The 21,860-nt window shown below is 42.3% G+C and overlaps 3 protein-coding genes across 4 annotated transcripts in view; all 3 read left to right on the forward strand.

Annotated features, from left to right (window-relative positions):
• Positions 1-11,056, forward strand: part of Nlg-4 (neuroligin 4) — a 363,569-nt gene extending 352,513 nt beyond the window's left edge. The window contains exons 9-12 of the mRNA XM_076788720.1: positions 4,355-4,688; positions 5,135-5,398; positions 6,231-6,393; positions 9,577-11,056. Of these exons, the coding sequence (XP_076644835.1) occupies positions 4,355-4,688; positions 5,135-5,398; positions 6,231-6,393; positions 9,577-9,726 (911 nt within the window). The 3' untranslated portion in view covers positions 9,727-11,056. The remainder of the gene's footprint in view (positions 1-4,354; positions 4,689-5,134; positions 5,399-6,230; positions 6,394-9,576) is intronic.
• A 7,840-nt stretch (positions 11,057-18,896) lies between these two features.
• On the forward strand, positions 18,897-20,117 carry Rpl35a (ribosomal protein L35A). Of its 2 annotated transcripts, none has more exons than XM_076788717.1 (4): positions 18,897-18,960; positions 19,461-19,720; positions 19,807-19,965; positions 20,042-20,117. In XM_076788717.1, the coding sequence occupies exons 2-4, from the start codon at positions 19,463-19,465 to the stop codon at positions 20,063-20,065; spliced, it is 441 nt and encodes a 146-aa protein (XP_076644832.1). In that variant the 5' UTR covers positions 18,897-18,960; positions 19,461-19,462; the 3' UTR covers positions 20,066-20,117. The 2 variants fall into 2 exon arrangements, with proteins under 2 accessions (XP_076644832.1, XP_076644833.1); XM_076788718.1 differs by lacking the exon at positions 18,897-18,960 and adding an exon at positions 18,968-19,072.
• Positions 20,118-20,462: 345 nt separating this feature from the next.
• On the forward strand, positions 20,463-21,824 carry LOC143354537 (SPRY domain-containing protein 7). Its single transcript, XM_076788710.1, has 4 exons — positions 20,463-20,794; positions 20,999-21,276; positions 21,335-21,437; positions 21,510-21,824. Exons 1-4 carry the CDS (start codon positions 20,689-20,691, stop codon positions 21,605-21,607), a joined length of 585 nt encoding a protein of 194 aa, XP_076644825.1. The 5' UTR covers positions 20,463-20,688; the 3' UTR covers positions 21,608-21,824.
• Positions 21,825-21,860: the final 36 nt, after the last annotated feature.

A 21,860-nucleotide genomic window follows, 5' to 3' on the forward strand; every position in this document is an offset into this window, starting at 1 on the left:
TCCCAGAGCTGGGGGCTGTAATTGGTGAAATAAATAGGAATGATGTGGTTTTTTGTTTACATTTTGACAGAGCCTTGCAAGACGAATACTGTGACCTCTGTTGTGAAGGTCGTTCAAGGTCACCCGAAACTGCAATGGGAGAGAAGTTGTTCGCGGTACTTCTATGCGAATAATTCTCTCTGAAATTCAATTTTTATGGACAATAATATTTTCTAGAGCTCGGCAATATTTCGCGAAATAAATAGGAATGATGCGGTTTTTTTATTCCGTAATTTCGTCCTAAATCGCCGAGGCTGTTCTGGCAAAGTCGGAAAGTTGGATCCATCGAAGATTTATATTCTCTAGGATGTCGTAGGACCAGGTCGAAATTTGTAGGTCGGCTTTTTCGCAGCCGCGATATGGGAAATCGAACGTCGCGGAGGAACGCGTCGTCCGACATCCTCGAAATATCATTTTTCACATCGATTTCCGGCAATGGCGTCCTGTTAGCCGCGCGTGCGTTCCGTTCGTACACCGAGGCGGATTAATAACGGTAATTTTTCAGAGGAACCGCGTTTCAATCGACGGACGTAAATATCCCGGGGAAATTTAAACGGTATTCCTCGGACACGGACGCTTAAAAGCATGAAATTATAATTCGCATCGGTTACAGGATCGCGCGCTCGCTTGCACACGCGTATGCACGGCTCCGAGTTAATTCGAATCACGATCAAACAAAACCGGGGTATTATCTCGATTCCCGTGTCGCGTTTAATTCGCCCGGCCGGTAATCGTTCCGATGCAGCGCAAAAATGCATCCTGAGAAATCTACCCTTACGTCACGCGTGGCAATTGCTAGTTAATATTAGGTTGTTACTAGGCGATCCGTGGAAGCATGGAACGGTTGAATAATAATTGCAGAGACAGGAGGAAAATTATTTTTAAATTGTATACTTTTGTCAATAAAGTGTTATCAAAAAATTAAGAGAGCCGAAGATATCCGAGAACACCATTAACGACATTAATGTTAACTAAAGCAAACAACTTAACCGGTGATTTGTTAGATTAGACGACAGACTGCCTAATAATAGAGAAATTGTCAGAGAAGAGTGAGGCGTCCAGGGTAGATTGCCTATGTCATTGGCCCGCCATTAATTAGATCGAATGTTTGCCGGAAAATGCAGTACAGAGGAGGCTGTTAATTAAAGCGGCTGACGGATTTGTCACCGCGCAAATGAGACAGCCGTACAGCGGTACACGATCCTGTCACCGGAACGATAAACTTATGAAAACGATGTTACGTTGGCGGAAAATCAAGGAGAGGGGGAACGTCGACGAGAATTAAAAATGAATCCGGCCAGTCGACACTTTCGAACAGAGCTGCCGAAAGAATTAAAGACTGACGGACAGACAGGATTCCAGCAGGATGACGCGCATTGTGGAGAGGGTCGAAGAACCGCGGGCTCGACAGAAATTTGAAGACACGACTCAAGATATTCTGTGATCAACGAGGCGCCTGTATCGGTCGTGTACGCGTCAGAAAATGCTAGAGGCGTTTACGGGCGAAATCTCGCCACGGGAAACGTTTCCGTGAATGACAGGGCCGGCGCGACGGCGTGCTGCGGGGCGTAAAGCGGCGCACGGGCCGATTTCCGACAGGAATCCGCTGTATCGAGACTCCTGAATCATTCCGAGACACGTCGCTGACGTTTGATTTGCCAGAGTGCGCCCGTGCGGATCGCTAGAGAACGAAACTTCGTCGAGACGGCCTCCAGACGGCTGGCTGCGCCTGAATCTTTCAGTTCGATTAGAGGAGATCCAGCCCCCCCCCCCCCACTTTTTCAGACCTCTATCGCGATCAACGGTCACACTCGAAGAGCTAGGCGTTCATGCATTCCTCTCCGTAACTGTCCCATCGTTTGTTCTGCCAAGCAACAGTTACAGAAGAATTGCTACATTCTTTGTAGAGTGAAGAACGTAGAGAAGCATAGCGATCGAAACAGAAAGACACACGTTCCAGCTTTTTGAATTAAAAAATCAAAATTCCTTCTTTCTGTGTTTATCGTCAATGAATCTATCACCATCGTGGTCGTCCCGTTTTTCTGATTAAAATGACACCAAACACGATATAATTGCGATCATATTTCCTTCTGCAGCAAGCGATCAAAGTTTCGGACAATTATGGTAGAGGTACACGAATTCGGGACTTCGCTCGTTACACAAGTAATCGTCAATGAAACTTTTACCATCGTGTTCGTCTCGTTTTTCTGATTAAAATGACACCGAACACGATATAATTGCGATCGTATTTCCTTGTGTAGCAAGCGATTAGAGTTTCGGACAATTACGGTAGAGGTACACGAATTCGGGACTTCGCTCGTTACACGGGTAATTGTGATCGTAACTATATCGTGTTTGGTATCGTTTTCATCGGAAAAACGAGACGAATGCGATAGTAAAATTTGCATTAGAAAAATGAAAAAATTAGAAAAGTTGACATCTGCTTGGCTTGCGTTAGTGCGAGTCTCGCCGATACATCTTTCCACGGGGGGGGGGGGGGATACTTCCGATGTATTGTATGCACGAAGGCATAGAAGCGGAAAGAGCATGTTCATTCAGGAAACATAAGATTCCTGGGAACTCGGGAATGTTGGAAAGGGATCCGTGGTTTTATGAAAATCCGTACCTTGCGAAATTGTTGGAGATGATTGGCAACTATTTAAGCTGGAATCGCATCGGCCGTAGAAATATGTAGCTATCCGAGCCTGAATAAAATTCCTCGAACGAAACAGCGGCTTTCAATTCCAACGGAAGAAGCGGTTTGAAGCGTTCCAGACTTCTTTCCCAGTTCCCGACACATCCGGTTGAAATATCTTTTTACCGCGATGAAAATTTAACGAAACGTCGCGGAGCAGCTTCCATTCAGGAAGTGAAATTTTCCCGTGGAAAACCGTCTCATTTCGAGCCACTTTAATGGGAGCACGAATAATTCCCGGGTTTGCAATGAAACAGAGTAGCGTCATCGTAAATCCTTCATTACACGTCGGGAATTTTATAACTCGATAATGCACAGCTGGCCGAAGGGGAAACGACGCGGCCAGGGGGGGGGGGGTGTTCCACAGCCAAACAACGGGAAAGATACGAAGACGATTCCGGAACTTTTTTAATGAAGTTTGCTTTATGAAGTATCATAATGGCCGTTCTGCCGACCATTAATGGCGTTAGACACGAAACGCATTTTAAAACTATTTTAATGAGAAACGAGCGGTGGTTTCAAACTTTCCTTAATCGAGGATTAAAAAAAAAAAGAAAGAACACCACGAGTATAGATTGCACGGTGGGTATAAGAACAGCTTGCATCGACGCGCATCACCGAAAACGGTTCGAATCCTCCGAGCGCACTGCGGTATACCGATACCGAGACACGCTATCGCTGTGTTCATGATAATTTAGTGTTCGCTGTTTAGAATTAATCGACGAACAGGATTAAATTGTTCCAATATTTTGAAGTACAGTAGCCCGTAACGTAATCATGTAACCCTTCGCAGCATCCAGGTGCACGCGTGTGCTATAATCCCGCCACCCTGCATTAATATCGCCTTGAAAGGATTAGCCTCGGGGAAATAAATATCATAACTTGGCCCAGGCTGCCAAGGCATACTTCATTACGCAGTTTTTCTTTATTTTCGTTAAAAGACACTTTTAAGCAAGTCAGTGATGCAGAGCACACCAAGGAATCATAATAAACAATCAAGTTTCAAGTCGACAGCCCAACCGCAGGGGTCGTTATAGGGAGAGACATTTCTGCTGTTCTGCTTGGCGAAAAATTCAAAAGGCACACAAGCCTGTGAATTGTTTCAGAATATTTCGCTTCGGAGTCGATTTTTAAAAAATTCTGTAAACTTCAAATTGCTGATTCTATATCGCTAAAAATGAATGATGGTTGGTAAAAGTGCGAGTCCGAAGCTCTGAAATGAGTTAAATATCAGGGGTACCCGTAAGTAATCAATTATTTGCAAAGAACTCAGGAAAAAATCGAAGAATTGCAATGGGAAGTTTTACCGCACCCTCCGCACTTTTTCAGATCTCTGGAGCATTATTTAAGAAATAAAACATTCTGTAGAAGATGTAAGGAGGCACCTTGAGTCATATTTTGCTTAACCCTGGATTTCTATAAGAGGGGGATTGAAAATTTTCAAGAAAGATGGCAAACTGTCCTTGATAACGATGGAGATTATATAACAAAGTTTGTTTTAGATTTCAAAATAATTGATTCCTTATGCCCCTAATAGTTGACTACCCCCCAGCCTGAATAATTGAAGGGACTGGTATATCTCGTGACTGAAACTGAAACGTTGTGTTATCGATTTTCCAGGTAATCGGCCGAAGATGAAGAATCATTACCGAGCTCATCAGCTCTCGGTGTGGCTGCGGCTGGTGCCGGAGCTCCATCGCGCCGGAATGGAGGACGTGGACTCGAGGCACAACCTGTTCCGTGGCCACTCGGACCCAACGCTTTACGACGGGTCGGTCAGGCCGGATCCTCTGAGCAGAATCAGCGAGGAGTTCAAACGCAAGAACGTGACCACGGAGCCGCCGACTACGACCGACTACAGCGCCGCCACCTGCGCCAGCTACATACAGAGCACGAACCTGCAGAACGTGCACAACGCCAGCACAGACACGCTGGCCAGCTTGGACGCAGCTGGGTGCGTAATAAGCAACCTCCGCCTTGGTACAGTTCTAATGAAGACAGACGTTTTACGGAGAGAACCGACCTCTCCTCTTCGCTGGAATCCTTTCCAGCCGAGGCCGGAACATCGCCGCGTTCCCGGCTGAATTGCGGCTAACTTTGTTAGAGTCGTCGGGAACGATGATAATAGAGCCAGATTCCCCGGAAACTGTTTCGCGTTCTCCATTAGAGCTGAAATTAATAAGTTTCTCGTGGCGACGTGGCATGCTACCTGCCCAGCTCGTCTCAATTTCGGCTTCCACGCTGTTGGACATCGTTTCTCAGTTTTGACCTCTTCGCCCTTGCTAATTCCTCGCTGCCCCGTCTGTAATTTTGCTGATTCGTCCTTCCGGGAACCTTACTGAAAATCTCAGAGATTTTCGTTTTTTCACCCCCTTTCTGACAACGCGACTGTTCGAACAGGTACGCGGCGTACTCGACAGCTCTGAGCGTGACGATCGCCATCGGGTGCAGCCTGCTGATCCTCAACGTTCTCATTTTCGCGGGGGTTTATTATCAACGGGACAAGACGCGGCTCGAGGTGAAGAGTCTTCAGCAGCAACAGATGTTGAATCAACAGTGCGGCCCACGAGGCTTCACCGAGCTGAAACAACCGCCCCCGCCGCATTCACATTTCCCCGGGGGTGGTCAGGTTATCGTCGACGTCGAGAACGAGATGCTAAGAAGGTATTGTGCTCTCGAGGAAATCACACTTATCACCTTGCAATATTCTCGCGCGATCGAGTCGACGAATAATCGCGGTCGAACGAGCGGCTCGAGCTGTGCTCGATCGGTTCACAGTGGAACGAATCAACGAAAAGGTGGCCACGGCTATGGCGTCTCTTACAAGGGAACTGATTTTCACCGTGTCTCATCGTTGAAGCGTGCAATCGTTAGACTGCGAATTTTTATGCAAAATAAAAATTGCCTGCGGTTGTCTACAATTCCAGAAATTATGTAAATTACATTTACGTTGCGAGAAGATTCTTTAATCGAAACCAGGTAACAGAAAGGATTTTGAGTTGAGAATTTCTCTTTGTTACGAAGCAGTTTTTAGTCACTAAATACATCCTTTAGACAAACATTTCATTCATCGTCCTTATCTATTACAATACAACTTCACCCTGTGAACAGAGACCCAGGTACGGTTACGTCTGTGTAATATTAAGTCGCAGTTGTACAAAGCAATGAAAATCTGTTGGGTAACATCAAAGAGAGGTCTAAAACAACGAAGATCGTTAAATCGCAAAGAGATCAAGTTGCTTGTGACTTAATAATAACAGTCCGTGCTGTTTTTTTGTGCATCTTTTTTCCTCGGCAGTCAACGATCGTTCCCTTGTATAAATAAACTGTTCATAATTGCGAAACCAAGAGCGATGTATTCTCGATCGACCGTATCCGTTCCAACAATGGCCACCTTTTCCCCCGCCTAACCGCACGACCGTAAATTTATTTAACAAGATGATTGCATTTCGTTCGGAAGTGTTACGGTGCTCGTAACAATCGATCGTGGTTACAGGAACGTTATGAAAGGCCCTCCGAACGATCCCAACACGCTTCTCCAACAGGGCCAGGGAACTCACACGTTGCCTCATCAACATCACTATCAAAAGCAACATCAGCAACAGCATGCCACTCTTCCCCGAGCTTCCGTCATACAGGACATGAGCGCACAAACCCAAGTGAGAGTCTATCGTATTACTCGGCCATCACCGGAGAAACTGTGTTAATCTGGAGCATCGCATCCCCCTTTACCATCCCTTTATCACCAAATTCATCGACCTCGGCGTTTCACCTTTCCTTTCCCCTCGCGTGTCCTTTTCCAAATTCCGACGTGTTACCAACTCTTTGCACTCCGTTTCGATCATGTTCTCAACGACTCCCATTTTAGGTGTTTCATTTGACCCCTCGCACTCGACCAGCCCCTACGAGGTACCGCTGAAAATTACTGCACAGGGTGTACAAAAATAAGATGCAAAATTGATGTGAAATATTTTTATTGAAGTCATGGATCAACCAATCTCTTAAAAAGGATCCTAAAGTCTCGCAAACTACTTTATTCCTGACACCTACAGGGTGTCCCAAGTTGGTTTGAACGTGGAGGGGTGATTCTACATGAGAAAATAAGTGGAAAATGTATAGAAAAAATTGTTGTCGTTTGCCTCGGTTTTTATTTTGCAAAGATCCGCAGTCTAGTAATTACCGTCACGTTATCTTTCCGGGAACATGTACCACGACGCAGATTAATTAACTAAATGTATCACAATTTAACCCTTTGCACTCGGCCCTATTTTAATTCTAAAACTAAATTTTTCTTCCGTCTTAGAATATTTTCATTTTATTCATAGGAAACTGATCCGATTTTCACATATTGCATTTAAATGTTTAGTAATCTATTAAATACAAATTTTGTAATGTAACAAATAATGTTTAATATTTTTCGTAATTTCTTCGAAATAATGCCACAACAATTATTAGTGGCGCATCAGAGTCGCCACTCGAGTGCAAAGGGTGAAATTGCTTATTCAAACTTTCGGTCAGTTTTAAAATTAATTTTTACTTAAATTATATGAGAAATTTGTTAAATCTCTATACATAATAATGAGGGTTACAAATGAATTCTGATAACCAATTCGTAAGCTATAATTCAATTTATTTGTGTGCTCCAGAAATCCAGAGGATTTTCCGCAGAAGGATTTATTTATCGAAAGTTTGTGTCAGAGTTTACCGACGAATGAGAGCCACTGATGAGTGTGTCGAAGGAACTCGAACGCATCGAAAAGTCGAATCGATCGCCAGAGCGCTAACAGCACGGTATCGCGCTCGGAACGACTTCCGGTTAAAGTAAACGAATCAGTTTGAAGGGAAATACCCGTCCCGGCCCGACCCGGCCCGTTCGTTCGCGGAAGTTAATTCTCATAAGATCTTCATCGCGTTTAAGAAGAGCAAGGGAGGGGGAGGGGGGAGTAAGATGGGGCGATGAGTTTCCCCAGCGAAATTGAAATCTCCGGTAAAAATGAAAGTCGAAATCCGGCGCCTCGGCGTCGGCGTCGACGTCGCGGCACCAAGTTAACGGGGGGAGGGGGGGGGCGGTCATTAAAGTTTCGCTTAATGAAGTTCACGTTCGTCTCGAACCCGTGGCCCGCGGAAATTTAGTAACGAGATAAAAGGACGATACTGTCCGTAGGTAGAATAATGACCGGCGAAGAATGTCAGACGCTTCGCAGTGTAAATTTCGCCCGGCTAGCCCCGGCTTAGAACTTTCGAAAGTTTCTTAATAGGATTATGAATTAAAGTTCCGGGAGGCCTTTCGGTCGTTAACAGAACTTTTATAAATCAACGGGCAGGCAACGGTAAAATTCTCGGCCCTGTTTCCCGCGCCATCGGAAATAAACTCCCCCGTTTATGGACAGTAAGAGTCACGGGGGTGGGGGTGGGGGGTGGGGGATGGCGTAGTATTACCATTCCTTTTTTCTTTTTTTTTTACGATCTCGTCGTTCCGTCGAATAAAAAGTGTCCGGGGCGAAGTGCCGCGGGATGCCTTGATCGAGCTTAACAAATTGCCAGCAGCCGGAACTGGTTTCTGCTCGTTAAACTCATTTAATGGCTTAATATCTGCTTCGGTGCCCGTGGCAACTCGAACCAGATCTCCCCTGTTAAATGTTATGGGAAATATTAAACAACGCTCTAACTCGCCGAGATGTCGAGGGGTCGGCGCGCGTGTGCGTCGCTCTCTTATAATTGAGCTTTCGTCGCGACAATCGAACCCCGAAGAAGCCTCGCGGAACACCTGCGCGCGCGTGGATTCAGTGGTTCTCGTTCCAACCGATTCTTATCCCGGAACACTTTTTCTCGCGTTACCATTTATCTTTCAAAAAGAACGTTCCGCACTTCAAACTAACAAAACGCACCTTTTTGCAAAACAAATTCACCCTGACGAGTCTATTGACGATTGGCCCTAGCGATGGCTAGACGACTGCCGATCTTTGTGCAAAATAAAAAGTCTGTGCATCAATTGCAGGAGTTAAATATAAATTTCTATTTTTCAGTAATAGTTAGAATCTGGTGGAAACGATCGATACTCGTAGTTTTCTAAACTTTTCACCTACCCATTTTTGTCATAAACGCATAAAACGGTTAAGATCCCAATTCCCTAAGGATTCTTCGTCGTTGAATAATACCAGTATGGTTTCCTGTCGAAAGTCAATGGAGAACTTGATTTCGTTTCGCGTCGTTCGAACGGTCGAAAGTTCGCGGGACAATCTCATTATTGTCATGAATCCCGACAGCGGGCGTACGGTGATCGTGAAAAATATGCAAAGTTTTGCCGCCGCGTGAAAACTTGTTGACAATCGTTCTCGTCGATGGAAACTTGTCGGGAGTTCGAGCGCGATAACCGCGCGGCCATAACATCGAGTACACTCTCGAGTAGCTATTCGATTTCACCGTGCCGCGGTGCCCCGGAAACTTTTTACGAGATAAAGTGACAAGAGAAATGAAAGGTTTATTGTTTGATCGTAGACGATCGAATCGCCAGCGAACAACGCTTTCCTTTCGCCGCGTTTCAAAATGTCTTCTTCCGGAGGAAGTTACCAATCGATCACTTCGGATAGCCAAAAGTTAAAATAATTAGTTTACTAGGCAAAACAATGTTGAAAAGATTGCAATCGGTTTGTTAGCCCTTCTGCAAATCAAATTCGTCTTGTGGATCACCCAAAAGTGAATACAACGTCGCGTCGTTTCGTCTCGTTTGTTGAGAGGGTGAATTTGATTTGCAGAAGGGCAAACCTAGGGGCTAAGGGACCTTCAGAAAAGTAAGTTTGCGTTGGATCGAGGTCTGTCCGCTAACGGTTTCTGATTTTCAGGGTCCACCAAACGGGTCCATACACCTGACAGTACCAAGAGCTCCACCACCCCCTCGAGCAAAAAGTCCTCCCGAAAACCAGCCCCTGCTGCAAAGCGCCACCGTGTCGAGTCGCGTGTCCCAGGCAACAATGAGTGAGATGCGAGTGTGATGCTTGGACCCCCCTCCGAAGCCAGTCGTCCCGGACGTTCTGACGGCATCGACATTGCTGTAAATGTCTCGGCCGTGTGCCGTACGAGATCGAACCGGAGGATTCTCGATCGTTCCAAGACGGAAGGGGAGGCGAGGACGTCTTCGAGGATCGAGACTGCCTGGCGAGATCCCGAGACCACGGCGAGCAGGACTGACGGCTGGCGCGGATTCGTTGCGTCGCCCTCGAGCCTACCATCAGGTGACGACGAGCCAGCGACTGACGGAGGGGGGTTTCATAGTGTTTCGGCTAAACGCCGAGGAACACGATTGTCGGGGGTGGAAGAAGCAGAATGAGGCAGAAGATGGAACAAGTGGTATCCGTCGACGAGGCGTCATCGCGGGACGAGAGATCGAAAGAGGAACAGACTTTTCAGAGCGACCAATTCGGCTCCGGGGATTCCCGTTCGATCATTATCGATCATGCGCGTCCTCGAGTGGATCCGGAATGACAAACATTTCGCGAGAAGTTTAGGATATTCGAGAGGAGATGCGTTGGCGGATACCGCGGGATCTATGACAGATCGATCCGGGATATATCATCGACGATTACGGGAATGTTCCCGGTTTATTGAACGGTGCCGCGACGGCGCAAAAATTCTTTCATACACGATCGTCGGTCGAACTTCAATCAAAAGAAACAGAAAATTCTTACGATACCAGAAATCAAACACAGTACATTCAGCTAGCTAGTCGATAATAATGAATTTTAGGTGTTACGTGGGAGAGAAAGAGAGGGAGAGAGTGAGAGAGAGAGAGAGGGAGAGAGAGAAAGAGACACGCTCAAGATAACTGACGAATCGGTCTTACAGACCCGTGTATAAAAAAAACGCTATCCACTACGATGTTAGATGTTCCTTGTACATAAAGTGAAATTTATACCGTAAGAAACGCCAAAGATGAGGAAAAAAAACACGTTTGCTACTTTCTAAGAGGATCTGTACTCGTGTCGCGTACCGTTTAGTCGTCCGTTCTTCCCCTTTCTTTCCTCCGGTTGACTGTGGAATGTTGCGCGGTGTGGCACGATAGATCATGGATCCGAGGGTTGCCCGTCGACGATCTGAACAGGAAAGTAGGAAAACTAAATGTTGATAGTGTGCTACTAAATTGTAATTATTTTAACTGGTAACAATAGACCGTCCACGAACAATGTTTCTAAACCAACCGATTTTCCACCTAGGTGGACAGACGTAAATTGATCTATAAATTACGAATAAACTGTTGTTGTTTCCGCAAATTTAAATTTGTCCAGATTTTATATTCGAAACAGAGCACACTTCAAAAGAATTCTCTAAAAGAATTCCCCTAAATACGGAATTGGAAATGTAGTGTTTAAATACTTTTTCTGCGGTAATCTTTGTTTCAATATCCATGGGACTTTGTGCGTGTAATGCTGCTGGCCACCTTAGTAATCATGCAGACTATCGCGCATAATACTATCGCGATCTGTAAAAAGATTAATGACAAATATAGGTTTAATAGGACCTGGTGCATTTTTAATAGCGTTTTGTGCCGTGGATAACGTACTTTCTGCAGTGTTTGAATACTTTTTGGATCCATTGTCGTCTAAGTCAAACGGACAAATCAAGAATAGGGAATGGCGAAAGTGATATCTCTGACCAATCGAAAAATTCGATCGTCGACGAGCAACATAATTTATTCTTACGGTTGTTCAGCCTGTATTGCCACTGAAATTGTATGGTTTTTAGTGTGTAACACATTTATTGGTACGACTGCATGTATCACCGACTTTTTACCACAGTTGGTGGCACTGAAGTTTCCAGTATATTCAACCAGGATACAACGATTCGAATTCGGCTATTGCAATCCTGTCTCGATGAAAACCGATTGAATTAAAAAACGATCAGAGCGATATGATTTGTGAAAACCAATGACCAATTACTATTTAAATTACGTCGTAATATTCATCAGAATACACTAGAACGCGATCGAAGAATCGCTAATGTAACGAATCGTACTGTCATTAGATCGTTATTGTGAGTCAACCTATATTAAGAAAGCGATTCGAATTTTTTGATATTGTTCAATATTGATTTGGGAATGCTCGGGTATGGACTGCGTTCGAAACTGTTTAGTGTATGTGTGCGCGTGTGTGTGCGAGAGAAAATGATTGTACACCGCGTAATCAAGGATCGTAAGAGTCCAACGCTGCTCTTCGGCGATGTGAAAGTGTCGATGAGAGACGAGACCCGTCATCTAGTATCGGATTCAAAAGTGTGCGCGTGACTTTTTGTAAAAATATACGTATACATATAGGTGTAACATAAAGACTACCATAAATCCGTTATTATGCGTAACACACTGCCAGGGGACTCGTAAAATTCACGAAAAGAGCAGTGCAGGAATGTAACTCCAATCGATTCGAATGATAGACGCTGTCCCACGGTTTTATTCGATCCTTTGGAGCATCGTATCAACACAAAATGTCCCTGAGTTATACTGTTCGACATAGGGAATTTCTGTTGCAAAGGTTACTTAGACTGTCAGGAGAGGTTAATCACCCGAATTCTTCTTAAGAATCAACTTATTATTACCAGAGAGGAAATGAGAGTGCTCACGCCCGAGATTTTAGTGTCCCCGGTATAGTGTTGTCCCCTAGTCTAATTTTTAGCCTGGACCAGCACCTGCATCATCTTTTCAGCCTGGACCAGAACCTGCATCATTAGCAGCGGATTCCAATAATGCCAGAGTGGATGCTACTTCCATGTTAAAAAAGGGTCTTCTATGTAGACTCTGATCCAGCCTAAAAGATGATGCAGGTTCTAATACAGACTAAAAAGTTGATGCAGGTTCTGTTCCAGGCTGAAAAGATGATGCAGAAAAGTGGGGACACTGAAACCCCGAGCGTGAGCACTCTCATTTCCTCTCTGTTATTACTTAATCGAGTGTTCACAATTCTGTAGAGATGTTTAGCATACTTGAAAACAGAATACGCTTCAAAGGATTTTCTTCGGTGAACGAAGTTTAGCGCTTTCACTGCTGTGTGGAACGGTTCGAGATCAAAAAGTCATTGCAAACGTAATCAAAAGGCGTCACGATCAAAATTATATCTAAAAATCATTTCATTTAGTCTTGCGAATAATGTATGCGCGCGAGCGCGTGTATGTGTGTGTGAATGTGCAGGTGTGTGCGTGTAACTTGAAACAAAGCTGGATAAGGCCGTAAAAGAAGTAATCAAACGGGGAAGCAGCGCTCTAAGTCAACAGCAGTGAATGCGTTAAGGAAAGTTCTCATGATCGAACGTGACAGAATCGTGAGAACAGAGCTTAAAGGGGGAAAAAGGGCACCGTGTATTAGCGAAGAAACCCACGGAAAAAGAATCAGAGAAATTACTGTTTTTGTACATACATTAAGGGACGGAAAACGGAAAACTAAAAGAAACTCGTTCTGTGTATTCCCGTCGAGACTGCAGCGATCGATAACCGATCGATCGTTTCCGGCATTGACACGAACAAGTCAAGGACAAGGAGTGAAATCTTTTCCTTCTTCTTCTTCTTCGTTTTTTTTTTCAAAAAAAAAAGACTCACGCGGTAAGATGCTGAATTTCGCGAGGGAGGGTTACATAAATAAATATCATGAAGTACGGACAATCCGAATACAATTAAAGACTAAAAAGAGAAATGCGAGTAATAATAGACGTAATTAAGGGGAATGAACAGTCGGTAAACAGGATGAAGTTGATAAGCAAAAATACAACTGAACCGGTTGAGCGGATGTTTAACAAAAATTTAAATAACGTATATTACATATACATATTATGGATTGTAATGAATTTATTATGACGAATATTATTATATTTATGTGACTTTTCGCTGCCTCGCGCTCCACTGGAAAGATACCTTACGCCCATTTTTCAGCCGAGTGCGAGACTGCCTGTTACGTTTAACGTTTCTGTTATAAAATTGTAAATATATAACAAAATACATGGAGATATTAATTGTACGTGTTAAATATTCTTCCTGGAAATCTCTCTCCATCGTCTTTACCTTTAGTTCGCAAATAAAATAACTGTCCTACTTAATTACACTTACGCAGTCAATGAATCTTTATACAAAATAAACATTTGCTGCATCAATTGCAAGAAACTTGGAGCCAAATAGAAAATTCTACTCTTTTTTAATAATTTTACCAACTTAACTCTTAAATACTATAGATTACTGTACGAATTCAATAATTGCAAATAATGTAGAGGTTTAAAGTATGTAAAACTATTGAAATATATTTTCATGAGTAGTAAACCAAACAATACCGTAACAATGTATTTTACACGAGTAATAAACCAAAATTAATTTGTCTATATTTCGTATTTTTGTAATACATTCTACATAAATACTATTTCCACCGTTCAAATGCACGCGACATATACAGCTGTAGCCTCCAAATTATAAGCAGCCGCAGAAAAATTAAATTCTGACATTGAGCGCGACACCGTAATAGTACGGGGACTCCCGAGGATCCCCCGAGCCCTAGACAGAAAAGCCCATAAGATGCAATGTCTGTATTGATTTTAAGTCTGTGGTCTGTGCGACTGGTCCTACATCTCGTTTGTGATATTAGTTCCATAATATCAGTTCCGGTCGATACGGTAGGATGTGACACAGAAATGGTAACGGGGCTCCAGAGCCACAGACGAGATACAGGAGTAGACCAATCACCTAATGTATTTTTTGTGTCACATCCTACCGTATCGGTCGAAACTAATATTGTGGAACTAATATCACAGACGAGATGTAGGAATACGCCAGTTCAGTCATCTCATCTTATGCTGTTTCGTGTCTCACGACATGAAATACCGTGCAAATGTTCATGGTTTACAAGTTATTCTGTACCTTGAATTATATTACCTACCTTTACTAAAAAATTAGGTGGCAACATGGTCAAAGGAGTGCTTGTCGACACCATTGGAAAAAGAAGTTGTTGTAAACATTACACAGCCAGAAATATTAAATTTATCAGTCTATTGTGTTCGATATGCGAATATTGACGGTTCAAAAGTTATTCTGTGTCTTGAGTTCTATCAATTACTTCTGCTAAAAAATTAGATGCCAAGATGGTCAATGGAATGCTTATCGACGTAGTTGGCAAAAAGAATTGTTATAAACATTAACCAGCTGGAAATAATCAATTTACCAGTTAATTGTGTTCGATAAATTAATGCGTGCGAATATTCATGGCTTAAAAGTTAGTCTGTATCTCGAATTCTATAATTTATTTTTACTAAATAATTAGATGGCAAGATGGTCAAGGGAGTGCTTGTTGATATCATTAGCAAAAGAAATTGTTATAAACATTAAACAGCCAGAAATAACAAATTTATCGATAATTACTATCCCGGCGATCGAGATCTACCGAAATTAATTGGGGTGGGGGAGTTGCGCACCGCGGACCGCGCACCCGATCTCGGCGTCCGCGCTCAGTCAGTCAGTCGAGGTGCGCACTCCGGAGGGAGAGGAAGTGCTCCGGGACCAGAAGGGCGAAGGACCTTGGAGTTGACCAGAGGTTCTCCAGAGCTGCCCTAGCCTACTCCCGCCTACCTTCGAGTTGACCAGGGATTCTCCAGAGCTGCAGTGGACATCACTGGCCTACCTTGGTCCACCTTGGTCCAGCTCGGGGTCGACCAGGGGTTCTTGGAAGCCGTCTCCACTCACCTTGGTCAACTTTCAACAGCTCTTTGTAAGTAACAATATAAATATACATTTTCTGTTTTGGAATACGTATTCATTCAACGAAAGCCGTCAATTATTATTTCTGTATTTTTAATTCGAATTTGCGTCGGAATTTTTAACAAGTTTCTCTTCTTGAAATTATATTATATTATATTTTTTACATAAAATTGGTGTTCTGAAATTATATTATATTATATTTTTAACATAAAATTGGTATTCCTCCGATCGGAGTACGGGTATTAGCGAACCCGGGGCGTCCCGAGCTTGTAGGTTGTTGCGTCCTAATTTCGCTATATTTATTTTTGATTGAAATTGTTCATCTTTCCAATTAAAAACTACTTCTGAACTTTCAAAAGTTCCTCTTCTAAAAATTATATATATGCTTTAAAATTGGTATTCCTCCGAACGGAGGTCCCTCAGGGACTCACTCACGGATGGGGCCGTGGGTGAGTACGGGTATTGGCGAACCCGGGGCCACCCGAAGCGCCACTTCAGTAGTTTGAAGTTCTGACTTCTTCTACTCTTGTTCGATTGTTGTTGGTTAGGCCGCACTCGTGTGCGGGGTTAGCTTGGCTCTCGTGAGCTGGTCTTAGGTTTGGCTCTCGTGAGCCGGTTAGATTCGCACTCGTGTGCATATTAGGTAGGCCGTACTCGTGTACGGGGTTAGCTTGGCTCTCGTGAGCTGGTCTTAGGTTGGCTCTCGTGAGCCGGTTAGATTCGCACTCTTGTGCATATTAGGTAGGCCGTACTCGTGTACGGGGTTAGCTTGGCTCTCGTGAGCTGGTCTTAGGTTTGGCTTTCGTGAGCCGATTAGATTCGCACTCTTGTGCATGTTAGGTAGGCCGTACTCGTGTACGGGGTTAGCTTGGCTCTCGTGAGCTGGTCTTAGGTTGGCTCTCGTGAGCCGGTTAGATTCGCACTCTTGTGCATATTAGGTAGGCCGTACTCGTGTACGGGGTTAGCTTGGCTCTCGTGAGCTGGTCTTAGGTTTGGCTTTCGTGAGCCGATTAGATTCGCACTCTTGTGCATGTTAGGTAGGCCGTACTCGTGTACGGGGTTAGCTTGGCTCTCGTGAGCTGGTCTTAGGTTTGGCTCTCGTGAGCTGGTCTTAGGTTTGGCTCTCGTGAGCTGGTAGATTTGCACTCGTGTGCATGTTAGGTAGGCCGTACTCGTTTACGGGGTCATCGTTTTGTCTTTGTTTCGTCGTCTTCTTATACTTCGGTGTTCCTCCATTGTTTTGTGTCTAATCATTATTAATCTGTTTCAGATTGAGTACAACAGTTGCAGAAATTTATCATCGAACGAAGACAACGCATCGTACGAAGACTCGTTTCTTCGTCGATTACTTCGGTGTTCCTCCATTTTGTGTCTAATTATTATTAGTCTGTTTCAGTTAAATCACAACAGTTCAGCATGATCATCGTCGAACGAAGACAACGAATAGTAACAAGACTTCACAGTATTTATAAGTTCGTATTAGTTCTCGAGCAATTATTGTGCTAGATTTACCTTGTTAGTTTCGCTTGTTGATTTGTGTCACAGCCTTCTGCTGTGACCAGTTGGTAGCGTCACTCTCGAACTAGAGCCTTCTGCTCTGGTTCGCTTCTTTCATTTTTCTTTTTCGTAAATCTGAGCCTTCTGCACAATTTTTATTTTCTCTGTCATTATTCAGAGACTTGTCAGATTTAGTTTTTTTTTGCTCACAATAATTGCTCGACTTAAGATCGTGCGTTAGTTATTAAGCTTGTTAGTATTGTACATATGTCGAGTCATTTTTGCCCTAACTTCACTTTGCTCGGCTCGATTTTTGACTCCAATACAGCCTTCTGCTGTGTCGGACCTTGCTTGTATGTACCAGACCGGTTGGTATCGGTGCTCGGCGTAGATCCATTGAGAGGGATGTTCGAGAGACCTGTTCACTCGTGTAAAATCCTCCCTGCCGTAAGTCCACCCGAGTCGCCTCAACGCTAGTCGTTGCCTGGCGACAGGTGGGTGGGGGAAACTTAGGGTATCGTTTGAACGCTTCTCTTGACCATCGCTCTTCGTGAGGACACGTCGGGTATCGGTGCTGGCTGGAGTTGGTTCTGCAAGCATTGTACGCGTCGCGTCACCTTTGAACCAGAGCCTTCTGCTCTGGTTCGGTTTTGTTTCTCTCATTGAAAGAATCAGAGCCTTCTGCCTGATTCGTTCTTGATCCCTCGTGGATTGGAGACTTCTTCTCCGATTCACACTTTTTGTCCCGCAATAATTACTCGACATACGCTTAATGGTAAAGTGACCTTTTCCGTCTGTGGAAAAGTAATCTTTCCCATTTAGCGAACTGCGAAATTTAGTTTATAAATTTGAAATCGTCGTTGTAAGAAAGGGAGTCAGAAGGAAGCATATTGAATTCCTTCTGGCTTCCTTTCGGGTCTCTTGTGCAGCAACCTCCTCGTGGTGAGACCTGGGCAATCGGTATTATTCTCTATTTGTAAGAACTTCAAGTATCTTACAAATAGAGAATAATATCGAGCTAATAGCTGTTTATTTATAATTTGCGATAAAATTGTGAAATAGATTTTAAGACTTACCAATTATAAAAACTTGTGTATTAAATCGAATTGTGTCTGAATTTACTTTAGGCTAGCTCGGGACGGGCCAGGGGGGCTTCAATGCTTTTCTTGTCTACCCTGGACCCACCTTAACCTTCTTGTCAAGCTCCTTTCAATTATTAATCGAAACACAGTTTTTGTTTCGGAATAGCTTTTCGTTCAATGAACATCGACAATTCCTTTTTTTTTTTGTGGACTCCTCATGGAAATTTGTTTCGGAACTTTTCAAAAGTTCCTGTTTGTATAATTGATATTTCTTACATAAAATTGGTATTCCTCCGAACGGAGGTCCCTCAGGGGCTCACTCACGGGTGGGGCCCGTGGGTGAGTACGGTTATTGGCGAACCCGCAGCTTCCCGAAGCGCCTCTAGGTCTTTGCGTTCCCATTTTAGTTAGTAGTTTGAAGTTATGATTTCTTCTACTTTTGTTGAATTCTTGTTGGTTAGGCCGCACTCGTGTGCGGGGTTATTAGCGTGGCTCTCGTGAGCTGGTGTTAGGTTTTAGTTGTCATTCCTCCGATCGGAGGTCCCTCCATTTATTATAGGTATATGGTCGAAGCTACTCGTGGATCTAGTTGCAACATTTATCGTTCGGCAGCGTAGAGCCATATGATAATCACCCATATGGTGATTGGTCTACTGCTATACCTCGTCTGTGCTAGAGCCCCGCGGATGTGAGAAAAAAAATACATTAGGTGGTTGGTCTACTTCTATACCTCGTCTGTGGTGTTATAAATAAATATACAAATAAATAATTATAAATGGAATAACCGACGCTATCTGTAGTGGACGTTCACAACATTTTTATAGAATACACGATCGATAAGATCATTCTCTACCTTATCCCATAGAATATTTGATATCTTCACCGCAAGGGGGCTAAGGTTTCCTGTTTCTTTTAGTTCGCGATACACATCCGGTACGTCTTACGGTGTCAGAGTCTCACATTTATTGTTTAAAATATGTTAAATTAATTGAACCAACATAATAATAATAGTTTTAGGGTATCGATAATTGTTCCGTGATATCACGTAAATATTTTCAATACCGAATTTCCCGTTTTTTTTCATTGATCCGAATGGATTACGGGAGCCTGTGTTTCACACGGCTTTCGTAGCATAACAACAAGAACGTGTATTCTATCAAAAGTTTCTGATGCGACAACTTTTTACTTTCTGCGTAAATTAACAAAAGATACTGTACGATAGTCGATCCAGTTTTTATGTTAATGTGGTACTTTGTTTTGTTTTCTGTTACAATTCGATCACTTTGACATAACCAAAGAACTTTGTCAACTCTTCAATTAGTTCAATAACATTATCGATAATGTTCTAATTGCTGTGCCTTTAGACCGTCCAAAATCCGTACATAAAAAGGTGTGTAACTAAAAACTAATTTATTTCTCTTTTTTTCCTTCAGAAATGGCAGACACACCTGCTGAACCAAAGGCTAAAACAAAACCGACGAAGAAGACGAAGGAAAATCCAGTGGAACCTCCTCCGTTGAAGAAGAGGCCGTTTAAAAGGCATGGTCGTCTTTATGCTAAAGCCATTTTCACAGGCTACAAGCGAGGTCTTCGTAATCAACATGAACACACCGCACTACTCAAAGTTGACGGAGCAAAAAGCATACGTGACTCAGATTATTATGTAGGAAAACGATGTGTTTATGTATATAAGGTAATTCCTTATGTTTCTATTTTCACATTTTTTAAATAAATACTGTAATCAACGACTAATTAATAACAATTGTTTTTCTATTGTAGGCAAAGAATAAGACACCTGTTCCTGGCAAGAAAGGCAGGAAAACAAAGGTTAGGGCTATTTGGGGCAAGGTAACTCGACCTCATGGTACCAGTGGTTCGGTACGAGCTAAATTTAAGAGAAATCTGCCAGCTAAAGCTATGGGTCACCGTATCAGGATTGTAAGTTGTCAAACAAGTTTAATCAAATGTACAAAGACGAATCATACAATAACTAAACGTAATAATTTCTTTACAGATGCTGTATCCCAGTCGGATATAAATATTTCTTGTATAAAATAAGCAAATAAATACCATTTTGGTTCTAAATAAAATGTTTTTACTTTTTATCTGACACATATTTTGCGATTGCCGTTTTATGTTGACAATTTTGCATATGCCACTTCTTGGTTTTTATATATTTTTATTGGCGCCTATCAATCTCTAATAACCTCAAATTTTATCGTTGAAACATAACCTTAAATCCATTCATATTTATTAAAATAAACATTGTCGTTCGTGTAGATTGCGTAGATATATCTAAAAATACTTAATTTCAATATTAAGTCTATTGAAAAACGTATTACAAGTGATTAAAATAATTAAATTTTTAATATTGATTCTCCAGATTTGGGAGGAAGCCATTTTCTCTGATAAATACATACATAGTGTACTCACACATTAGAATTTGTATCAGTGTTGAAATGTGCGTAGCATCAAGCCGTTATCATACGTTTTCATACGTATTTAGAAGTTGTATAGTGACTAAAGTTTCCTACAATAGAAGTAAATATTGAGAAACGTTTGCAGTTTCTTTTCTACAGGAGAAAAAACGACATTTTTCTCCTGGAGCTGACATGATGTCGCATCAGCTTATTTCGTCGAACTAAAGGAAACCGAACAAGAATGATGTTTTGCTGTCTAAGAAATTGTTTTGACGGTCTTGGTTTTGCCGAAGCCCAAACATCAAAGGAACATCCGAATCCTATAGCTTTAGATACATCTCACATGGGTAATTTTAATATTTAATGGTCGAACTAACATTTTACAGTGTTTCGAAATCGTAACTTTATCGACATCGTCAAATTTGCATAAAATATCTGTTTATGCAAATACTGTGTCACTTCCGCATTCAGTTCTAATGAATCGTTTGATAATGCAATCTTTTTTTTTATCTCTAACCTGTGTAAATAAACATTTTATGAAACTCATACAGGACATGAAGTTGTAATAGTAAAAGATGGTCTAAGAGTGTGCGGTTGTGGTGGTGCCTTAACAAATGCTCCCCTTGTTCAAAGTAAAAGCTATTTTGAAATTAAAATACAGCAAAGTGGTATATGGGCAGTCGGACTGGCTACAAAATCAACAGATCTTAATATTGCCTCTGGAGGAAACGATGCAGAAAGTTGGGCTCTTAATTCTGATGGCATTATCAGGCATAATCAACAAGAAGTACATAAAATTCAGACACTAGTTCAAGAAGGAGACATTATAGTAAGTAAAACATTCAAATAAGGATAACTTCATTTATTAATAACTTTTTAATCATCAGGGTGTATCTTATGACCATATAGAACTTAATTTCTATATCAATGGAAAGTCTACAGAAACTCCGATAATAGGGATAAAAGGAACTGTGTATCCAGTACTTTATGGTAACACATCATAAATTAGATAATTTCTGGTTCAAGGATACTTCGATACATAAGGATAATCTTTGTTTGCAGTGGACGATGGGGCCATTTTAGATTTAATTGTGGACAACTTTTTCCATCAATCGCCTGCAGGTTTTGAAAAAATTATGTTAGAGCAATCATTGCTTTAGCGAAATGAACTACCATCGCAATGTTAAATCCCTTCATTGATTGAAAACATCAAAAAGTTATATGTCCATCCTATAATAATGAAACAGCAGAGAACAAAGTGGGAAACTATTCTAATCTTAACAGAAAGTCTTAAGATTCTATGAAGAACAAATTCTTTTAATAATAATGTATAAATATATTTAATTAGTAATTGCAAAATAAACATCTTAATTTATATCTTATTTTTGTTTCAAATAATACCTTCAGGATGAT

The sequence above is a fragment of the Halictus rubicundus genome, chromosome 5 (genome assembly GCF_050948215.1).
Source record: "Halictus rubicundus isolate RS-2024b chromosome 5, iyHalRubi1_principal, whole genome shotgun sequence".
In the NCBI taxonomy this organism is placed as follows: Eukaryota; Metazoa; Arthropoda; class Insecta; order Hymenoptera; family Halictidae; genus Halictus; species Halictus rubicundus.